The sequence below is a fragment of the Struthio camelus genome, chromosome 10 (assembly GCF_040807025.1).
Source record: "Struthio camelus isolate bStrCam1 chromosome 10, bStrCam1.hap1, whole genome shotgun sequence".
Lineage (NCBI taxonomy): Eukaryota > Metazoa > Chordata > Aves > Struthioniformes > Struthionidae > Struthio > Struthio camelus.
The window spans coordinates 22,579,410-22,589,737 of record NC_090951.1 but is presented as its reverse complement, the minus strand read 5'-3'; the positions used below and the strand labels follow the sequence as shown (position 1 = coordinate 22,589,737).

General features: G+C 46.2%; 1 protein-coding gene across 4 annotated transcripts in view; it reads right to left on the bottom strand.

Annotated features, from left to right (window-relative positions):
• Positions 1–2,955: 2,955 nt before the first annotated feature.
• PDPR (pyruvate dehydrogenase phosphatase regulatory subunit) overlaps positions 2,956–10,328 on the bottom strand; it is a 29,454-nt gene continuing 22,081 nt past the window's right edge. For all 4 annotated transcript variants that reach the window (XM_068955854.1, XM_068955853.1, XM_068955852.1 and 1 more), the window contains exons 17-18: positions 9,972–10,154; positions 2,956–9,079 (exon numbers count right to left, since the gene is read on the bottom strand). In XM_068955854.1, coding sequence (XP_068811955.1) covers positions 8,675–9,079; positions 9,972–10,154 — 588 coding nt within the window. In that variant the 3' untranslated portion in view covers positions 2,956–8,674. The remainder of the gene's footprint in view (positions 9,080–9,971; positions 10,155–10,328) is intronic.

Genomic DNA, 10,328 nt, shown 5'->3' with positions numbered 1-10,328 from the left:
TCCCTGGTGGGGACAGAGGCTGGATGGACATGGAGCTGGCCCCGGGCGCTGCCACCGTCATCCCTGGCCAAGGGAGCCAACCCAGCTCCCTGCAACCTAGGTGCCCAGTGAGCCAAAGCTTAGAGCCAAAGCTGAGGTCATGGTGTCGCAGTGAACTGAGCCCCTTCCCAGCTCCCAGCCTGCTTCCTACTGGAGCTGTGGTCGTCTCATAGCACCAGCCACGTCCTGAGCTGCCCTTTGCCGAGGACCATCTCTTGGTCAGCAAGCTCTCAAGGGGTCTCAGCTTGGATTTTGGTTAGGGATGCTCAAACGTCCATTCCTGTCCTGTTAGGGATGGGAGAGAGAAAAGAGCCAGACCCTCTTCAGTGGTGCCCAGAGGCAATAGGCACAAACTGAAATAAAGGACATTTAATTTAAACATAAGAAGAAGCTTTTTTGCTCGGAAGGTGGCCATATGCTGAAGCAGGTTGCCTGGAGAGGCTGTGGAGTCTCCATCCATGATATTCAAAACTCGACGGGACACAGCCCTGAGCAACCTGCTCTAGCTGACCCGGCTTTGAGCAGGAGGGTTGGACTAGACGGTCTCCAGAGGTCCCTTCCAACCTCAGTGATCAGCTCACCTCATGGTGGCAAAGAGCGCTCACCTTTCAACGTGGAGGGTCCAGCAGGTACATGCCACGTCCATCTCCAGAGGTTTGCTCCAGCTGTGCCCTGGCAGAGGGCAACAGCCTTCTCCAGTAACAGATCTGCTTCAAGAGCTCTGAAATGGGCAGAGAGAAAGGGAACAGAGCTCTCCTGCCAAGCAAAGCCACTCGTCACCTAGAGAGGGGCTGAAACCCTGCAGTGAGACACAGAGGTGGTCCTAGCCTGCCACGCTCAGCCTGCCTGAGGCGCCGAGCCCACGCAGCCCATGCCCCTGAGCCCCAGCAGGGCACGCATGAGCTCAGGATAGGTAGGTCATGGAGAAACTCTTGGAGGATGCTGCCAAGAGGGTATAACAGCCTGGACGCTGCTGAAGCGGATCCTCGCTCCCAAGCCTCCTCTGGGGGAACAGTGTCAGCCAGGAGGCTTACACTAGTTATTGCCTCTTGAGATATAGCAGAGCGCAAGCTTGCTGCAGCGATCGTGGTGGGTACTGGGGGGCAGGCAGAACTGGCTTCTGTGCCACAGACAGGAGCAGAATTACACGTGTATGGGAGGACGGTGTTGAAGCCCTCCCTTTTCACCCCACCACTGATTCACTAGGCTGAAAGGAAGTAATTTTGAAAGGAGGTGCAGGCAGAGGAAGCCCCTTTGCCTGAGGTGACCGAGCAGAGCCAAGGCTTGCTCCACCTTCCAGGTCACACTTTCAACGGCAGGAGCAGGGAGCCTGCGACAGGCCCAGCCTCCCTACAGAAAACCATCCAGATACCGCACAGTTTGGATCCTGAGAGATACACAAGGCTCTTGAGTAACAAATTGCCAGTCAAAATCCAGTAGCGAGAGTAGTTAAAATGTCCCTTTATTAATATACAAACCGAGCAACATTGAAGCCAACCAAAAATATTAAATGAAGTAAAGCATGATATAAATACAGCATATATAATAACATGGCCTCAGTGGACAGCAGCAAGCTCACCCTTATTTGTGCGCTTGGGAACAATTGTCCATGTCTCCCCCCCCCCCCCCCCCAACTGGGTCCAATAATCAAAGCAGCTTCTGTCTCTCCATAAACCCCTTCAAATTCAAAACCAACAGAAGTGAGGCTACTGCTCCTCACAAAGGCAGACTATGCGGCGCGATACTGTACAATCTAACATTACGTCGATCCCAAAGTTCAAACGGATTAAAAAGCATCACTGTACTGCCCGAAATGATCTGTTGGTGTTTGCTTGCTGAGACCCTGCACGGGGAGAGGGACGTGTTTGTAGTGGGTCAGGAATTACGTTCCTGAAGTTGCTCCTTGCTCTGTCCCATCTCAGTTACATCAATTGCACAACATTCACAAGAATAAGGCACTAGAAAATATTTTCACAGGTTCAAGCTTCAGTTGTTCTTAAAATTTATGCGGTAGAATATTTTAGAAGTCCTCCCAGCCCTTTAACATCAGCTCTCAGGAGACTGCTAAAAGCACCAAGCGACTTTGGGCAACCAAGGTGCATCTGATACTCAGATAAATTATCAGCTGAGAAGGGATGTCCAGTACTGTGTGCGGTTCGCAAGATGGCAGTCTCTGCTCAGGAGACTAACATCCTACACTGGACATCTGTCAAAGAACGGGAAGTGCTTCTCCCACACAACTCAGGTCTCCTCCAAAAGCAGCGTCAACGGCAGTGGGAGCCGTCACACACGCACAGCCAGGAGCAGAACGGAAAGTGGCAAAAAGAAAGCACGCTGTCTTAAGAGCAGCAAGGAATCGATCTGGGCCACATCTTGCTAAAAGGGGCTTTCCCAAACTGTTAGTAAAGAGCCACAAAACGTTGTTATCATTCAGCTGACCGGGAGGCAGTAGGCTCAGTAGCAGAAGTAGGCTTGCTTCCCCCAAATGCAGCTTGCGTCCTTTGTCTTGCAGAAGATCATACAGGATATCAGACACCTACCCTGCTATAATTCTGACCATCACAGATGCAAACGAATCAGCCAGCGACTTCAGGAAAATCCATCTGCCTCAGATTACATCGCTAGCGTAGGGATAAAGGTATAAATGTAACTCGTCTCACCACAGGAAAGCCAGATTTTGGCCTCACATAGGAAAAACTATTTGTAGCACGGAAGAAATCCCAACTGTGCCACAGTGAAAGGCTAAAGTTTAGGACTTTTCTTTGTAGATACAAAATGGAATAATTCACTAGTTGGGCTGGCTGACAGCTCCGAGTAACTACTAAACTTGCAGGCACCAAGTGTTTGTGTGGGAAGATCAGTTCTTATCAGTATCAACAAATTAATAAACATGACCGTGAACACCTTTCTCGAGTGCCTCTTTCCTTATAATTTCCCACTCCTCTTCATGAAGACACCTTATTTTGAACAGGCAATACTTTTGGAACAAAGCTTAGTTTGTCATACCTGCAGAGAAGTGGTATGTTTTACACTGTCACTCAAAAGCAAACCTGACATTAGCCATACAAGAGAGTTTTAAAACAAACAGGAGATGAGAAGTCTCAGAGTCATCTGAACAAACGCTAAGGGCAACACAAAAAGATCCCCACTGCTGAAAAAGCCTTAGCTCCCACATTTCCTGACTCAGGTCTGCAAATGTTAGCTAATACAGCAAAGAAAGCATTCAAGCAGAGAATTTTGTTTCCTTTAATGCCACGAGACACTCGTACTCTAAACCAACCAGGGCTTCTTCCTTTAAGCAAAGGATAAAACCCACTACAGCATGAGCAATATACTGAATAAATACATTTCTGGGAAAAAGGGGAACATGTGTCAGCACAAACAAGTCGCACAGGCACAGAAACGGTGCATTTACACAGGGTCTCCCAACGGATTTATCTCAGGTCAAGACAAACGCCAGTCTGCAGATGAGCAACGTACTAGAACATTAGCTTCCACCCTCCCCAGTGTTTTCTCAAAAATATCTGCTGACGTTTGTATCTGCTCTGTACGTTCAGAGCACCGACCTTCAGTAAGAAATCAAATGGCACATACCATCAGTGCACACGTACCTAACCTAAAGCTTTAAGGCATTTACAAATATTCCAAGTTTTTCCCTCATCTAACGCAAAGACTAGTCTTGCTGAGGGTTAGAAGCACGCTGCAATTACAATGTTTTAAGAAAAGTTTAAAGTGCAAAGAAAATTTCCAAATGCCTTCTGCAGACAGGTGGAAGCGGTCTGATGACATTAACCCCTTCCTCCCCCAGCCCCGCTCCCTGCCTCCATTAAAAACAAACAAACAAAAACAAACTAACAATGGCTTAAGGAAAAGGTAGTTTAAAACAGAAATACATCCCAAACTGGTCTAAAATTAACCTGAACAGGTACTATAATAAAATCATTTGGTAGGACAAATCTGAAGATTGTGAACTTTTTGCTCAACTTTACCAGTGGCTAGAAACTTTACTAGTGGCTTTGAAACTAGAAAGAATTCTGTGTTTGCAAGTAACTTTCTTTTTCAAACATGGAAACTACTTTGTTTGTAGAGTTCTTCACGAAAAAGAGACCTTTCAGTTAAAGCGGGATGGAAGGCGAAGGCTAGCTCTGGGCATGCAACTGTCAATGCTGTACATTTGCAGTTAGACGCTACCTGCAAGAACGTGCCAAAGAGACAAGTACTTCAAGCAATCTGCTACACAAATTCACCACTGCCTCCAGTTTGGCGTGCTTACTTTCTTCTGAATGAAAAGTGATAGAGCGAAACTTATGTTGGAAAACAGATGCCACTGCCATTCTTGTTTCCTAGATAACGCTGTCCTGATTCTGTCTATAGTCATAGCTATCACTCACAGTGTGTGGCCAGCACTAAGTCTGCAGAGCTTTGCAGAGCAACACGTTTCCTGAGCGGGAAATCATGGCTGGTAGTCTCTCCAAGACCGGTCTTAAGTGGTTGAGGATGAGTAATGGACAAAGGACGCAACTGCAATCATGCCTCTCCTTCCCTCTCACCTCATCTGGTTTCCATCCCCCTTTCTGTTTCTACCTCGTCGTGCCCTGCTCTCAGAGTGGCAAAAGGAATTAATGTGCTCCACCAGCAGAGGAAGGACATTAAAAAGGTGTTAAGGACAGCAGGAAAATACTAGCACAGGAAGAAGGCAGGGTTAAACAGTGGAAGCATGGCCTATATTACAGAAGGTGGCGGGAACAGAATGAAAAGGTTGAGGCTGTTAAAAAGATCTCTTTTTGGCATCCCCAGATGCCTCTTTTATTGTGCCTGCGCCAGTAGAGAGGCTGCATGCTGGACTGAATCAAGCAACCGATATGATTAAAAGAATTTCCAGGTTACTTTTCACCTCGACCAGGTCTCAGTCCAGGTTGCCACACAATGAGTTCTGCAGCCGCCGGGGAAGAGGTTTGCAGGGTAAAGCAGCTCGGAGCAGGGCCTGCTGGAGCAGGTGACAGCAGCCACAAATCCACATGGGAGTCACGACACTGGTATCCGCAGCATCGAAAAGTTGAAGAGCTTAAGCTTGACACAAAGAGACAGATTTAGAGCAAACCTAGCTCAGATGATGAAGCACCAGGTAGAACGAAGAGGGGAACCTTGCTCACAAGAGGATCTACAACAGCCACAGGCTGGAATTAAGAGGTGTTACAGAAAAAGCAACAAGCACTAAGACAGCTTGAACGCTACAGCAGAAAGGAGGAATACAAGCTTCCACTTCATCTCCAAGTCTTGGTGCAAGTACTGCATAGCCTCCCCTCCTTGCCACAAAATAAAAAGAAGAAACTGCCCATCAAGTCACATCAAATCTGGACACTGGGAGTCAGCACAGAGAAAAGACAAAGAAAATAAGTCTGGCAAAGTTAGATGTGAAAAAAATCACTGTAATACACCTTCCTGAAACAGAAAACATCATTCCTAAATAGACAGCTTTAGTTTTATCCTCAGATCATTAAATATGAACAATAGAGTCCTTCTCTAATACAGATTTTACTCAAGTCTTTCAGCACCCACTCAAGGAATCGACAAAACGCGACAGCTTAGGGAGGGATGTAACATTATGTGAGTTACGTGAGGTACTAACAGGCACCCATAATTTAGGAAAAGCAAGGAATGTAACTGATTGTAGCTTAAAAGATACTTCAAGAAGGAATGGTTGTTAGGGGACAACATGCTGCTAACTTTTCAGTTTGGTCTTAACTAGTCATAACTCTCCAGAGAACAAACTGAACGGTTTAAGCTAACATCTCTCGTCAGCAGCTGCATTAAGTACTCTAGCTTGCCTCAGAAATACACTTTATTTTCTCCTGAAGAACTATCATGTCTCACCAGTGACAACAAATGACCAATAAATGCTAATCTGAAGGGCCGCTCTAAGACACATCCTAAGTGGCAAGTATAAAACTCTTTCTTTGGTCTATCACCTCTTTGCCTGGATAAGGAAGGCACAGCAATGTCCCATGTAACAGGCAGAGAGAGGAGAGAACCAACAAGTGTTTTTGAGACCTTGTGCATTCTTCCCACCTAACATGCTGGTAGAGCAGAGGCCCTCTTTGGTACACATACCCAGGATGGAAATAGCGGGATTGTAATATCTAGGAGGAAGGACAGGAAAAAAGTGATTCTGGACTTTAACTTGCTATTAGATGCCTTATGACGCTTTAGGTGAAACAGGCCATTAATCCTGACATGGCAGGCAGAAGTTCAATTCAGACAGCAGTAACAGAGGAATTTGGAAGGAATGACACTCAAGTTGAATCTCCACCTTCTACAGTCATGTGGCCATCTCTTTCCTGTGAGCTCTCAAACTGCTATCCTACCATAGTCACTGCACTTCAAAGGTAGGGGAATTTTTACAAACCAATTTGAAAACAAGTTTGAAATCCTTAACGATGACACACACTACAAAGGAATCCACTATTTACAAAGGAGAGCATGCGCAAAGAGGTGACATCCATGTTCAACGTATTACATCTCCTGTCACCAGATGCTTGAATCCTTAATTCTCTTTTCATCTTACACCCTTTCCCCAGTTCTTCATTCCTAGGTTGCACAGCTTCTTTATCACGCTGCATGGGGGAGCTTGCTCTGACAACCTATTATAAGGCGTAAAGGTTTTGGACTTTCACCTCTTCTGCCTTTAAAGCCATCCAACCCCCTTTGTATACTGAGAACGTCTAGCTCATAAGTACTGCATACTGGCAGATCCGACTCAACTCAAGGCATGATCTGAAGCAATTGAAACAGTAGGAAACAAACTTAAAACAACAAGAACCTGGTAAGGTCTTGGGCACTGATCTGCTCCCATTTACCTTACTGATGCTCCCCCATTCAGTGGAAAAGGAAGTGCCCAAAAAAGGTTCTAGATGACAGGGGAAAGAGCTCACGTGGCTGACAGGGCAGACATCAGTGCAAGGCTGAACTCCAGACAGAAGGATGTTAGCTTTGACAGGAGGAGAATAAGGAGGAGAATAAGCACGTGCCAGAGACAGGGAAAATGTTCAAAAGATCTCTTTCAAGTAAATAAAGAGAATCGTTGCTTTTGATTAAGCTCACAATGGGAAGAGGAAAAAGAAAAAAAAAAAAGAGAGGCAAATCTGTGCAGTACAATATGGCTTTCCCCCCACTTCTCTGCCATTTGCCATTAGTGTTTCAATCAGGGCATAGTTTGACACTTGGAGGAGTGAATCCCAACTGCAGAGTCTGAAGCATCTCTATGAGCATGACGGCAAAGAGCTTTACTGAAGAAAAGCAATTTAAAATTCCTCTTCTATACTCAGGACCTGGCACAAAAACTCACTCCCTTCAGCTGAGGTATTACCAAGACTGAGAGGTAAGAAGTGTGACAGACTTGAGGGGAGAAACAGGACACAATTTCCTTGAGTCCTGCAGGAGATGCTCTCTCACCCCCAGAAAAAGCACAGCGTTTCTTGCTGTACTACCAGCACCACAGGTGAGACAAATGCTGGGTCTTTTGCTCTAATTTCAAAATAGCCACAGTGAGCTGAAAACACAAGATGTTGTTCCCTCCTGCTGCTCAAGTCCCTCAAACTAACACAAGTTTCATACGAAACTTGCATTTGCCGCATGAACCTTGCCAGAGGGGCTTGATCGAGTCACATAAGCAAAAGAGAGTGAAAGAGAATCCACAAAGAGACTGTGCGCTGTGCAGCTGACACAGAAACAGCGCTTCAACAGTGCTATTAATACTAAAGACTAACATCTGCCCTTGTTAGAAATAAGTATTTCTGCTAATAAAAACTCCAGAAAACCTATTCCTTTATAGAAGTAGAACACACATGTTGATCTTCAACTATGTTTATAGAAAGCCGTTTAGTTTCAGTGACCCCACACAAAAAACCCAATCCGAACAATAACAATCAAAAAGCTTACCGGCACTACTGTCACTTCAGTGATCTGATGATTAACTCTATTTGACTCCCTGTTAGGGAAAAAACGATGGACAAATGAGGGCAGTGACAGGCTGGAATATACCAAGACCCGCCTCTTCGCTGCTGCTCACGCAATGCTATGTCTTGTGCCAGTGAGGTAGCTGATCGTTCTATTGCTGTGTGTGTCAATGCACTGACTCCTCTACAAAGCGATATGTGGAGAGCAAGGTGAAGTCACACAGAGTTGAGCCAAGGGGACAGGAAACCTGAACTACAGGCAGCAAACACCTGCTGTTGCAAGCCTTCCACCAAAGAGGAGGCAGAAAGGGCACAGTCCTCAGGAGTTCACCTCAACCCTTCCCATCACCATAAGGCTAGGGCCTCTGGTGTTCACTCCTACACAGGCTTCCCGCTGTATACTCCCGTAGACTTCTGGATGCATGCTCAACACTGCCCTTCATCCACTGGGGCAGGGGGGAGCCTGGCAAGCGAAGGGTTGAAGGAGGGAGACAGACCGGGCAAAGGGCTGAGAAAGCTTGAAAATTAAAAGTTCTAAAACGTACAAAATGCAACACACTGGAAAAAGTTTAAAAATTGCAAGACCAGAAAGGAGATGAAAGAAATATGGGATGAGGAGAGGGCCTGGAAGATGACGGCAGAAGACTCCAGCTTGGGAAAAAGAATGGGTCTAGTCAGCATTACTCCCTCTGGTAGCCACTCAGTTCCATCTCATCCTTGCGGCGACGGTGTGTAAAGAGAGAGCTGAAGGGGTAGAGCTTGGCTTTGGCCTGGAAGCGCTGTCCAGCAATGTTGATCTCATAGTCGCCCTGGTTGATGAAGTCAGTTGTCACCACCAGCTCTTCTCCTGTCTTCTCATCAAAGTGGTGCACAAAGCCAAGGCAGACGTGGCGCTCCAGAGTGTAGCTGTAGGCACTGCTGGTGGTCTTGCCCACGTAGCGGCCGTTGCGGAAAATGGGCTCCCCCCACCAGGGCCAGAGGTCCATATCTGTGTCATGGTCCTCAAGAATGAACATAGTAAAACGCTTGTACACACCATTCTGCTTCTGCTCTAACAATGCTTCCTGGCCAATGAACTCCATTCCCTATGGAGAGAAGGAAGCATCTGCTGATGAAAGGCATATGAACTGTAGCAGCTGCTGCTGACTGATACAAGGTAATTTAAGCTCGGTATTCATGCTTTGTCAAGACAGGTTGCTTCTATATGCAAGAAACCCAGCTCAGACAGAGGTTTTTCAGCCATGTTTATTGTTACAGATACTGAATTGTGTCAAAAGACACCAAAATATATTTTTGAAGTGGGCCTTTAAAAAAATTCATTTTAGTTTTCACCATATTACTGGCACCTGAAGTACACTATGTTTTAAAAATTAGAGGAAAACAGTAACAGCACATGAAATTTGTATCCCTAACCACTACATTTTCTTCTCTAAATTATTTGATGCAAGCAATTGCTTTGGCTGGTCCAAAGATATGAGAATGAAGAAAACAAGCAAGTGAGAGAGATGGCATCTGCCTACACAAACACGCAGGATACAGCTCCATGTTGTTCCATGTTTTAGAAAAAATAGAGAACTGCTACCCTTGGTGCCTACCCTCATACGATTTTGACTTCATCAAATGCCACTCGGTGCACAAGTTGGCTTTTGGGAAAACAGCTGGGAGAAACATGAACTCTGAGCACTTATAAGCTGAACAGCACCTCCACTCTATTGAGCTTTCTGCACATCAGCAAGGCAGAACACATTACACAGCATGGGAATGCGCGCTTGGGAAGTCGCACAAGAAGCAGGAAGACACTGTTTTTGCTACTTCTAGCACCTTTATAAAGTAGCTAGGCACTTCACATCGCTCCACCACAAAAAAGATATATCCCCTTAGATGGTAGCCTTTCAGTCTAGTAGTCTGGCTCTTCTGCCCATCCCTACTGCTTTGGCAGACCCCCCTGCAGGAGTTAGTGTCAGGTTTCCACTGTACCTTTTCCAGCTTGACCTGGAACTCACGTCCACACTCCATAGGAGTGGTGAAGGCATCCAGATCCTGGCCCCAGAATGCAAAGAACTTCTCGATGCGAAGGCTGCGGAGCGCATAATAACCAGCATTCCGAATCCCATACTTCTGTCCCATGTTCATCACCTCATTGTACACATGGAGGGCGTACTGTGAGTGAAGGGCAAAACACAGAGCTGCAGACAAACACCAGGAAAGCCAGACAGGACCTAACACACCACCACTGACGTTACTGCGTCCTGCCTCTGCAGCCCAAGAGGTCTGGCCAGTCAGAATGCAGTACAGAACATGGAAACCCTCCCGCTTGACTTCTCCCCTTGTAAA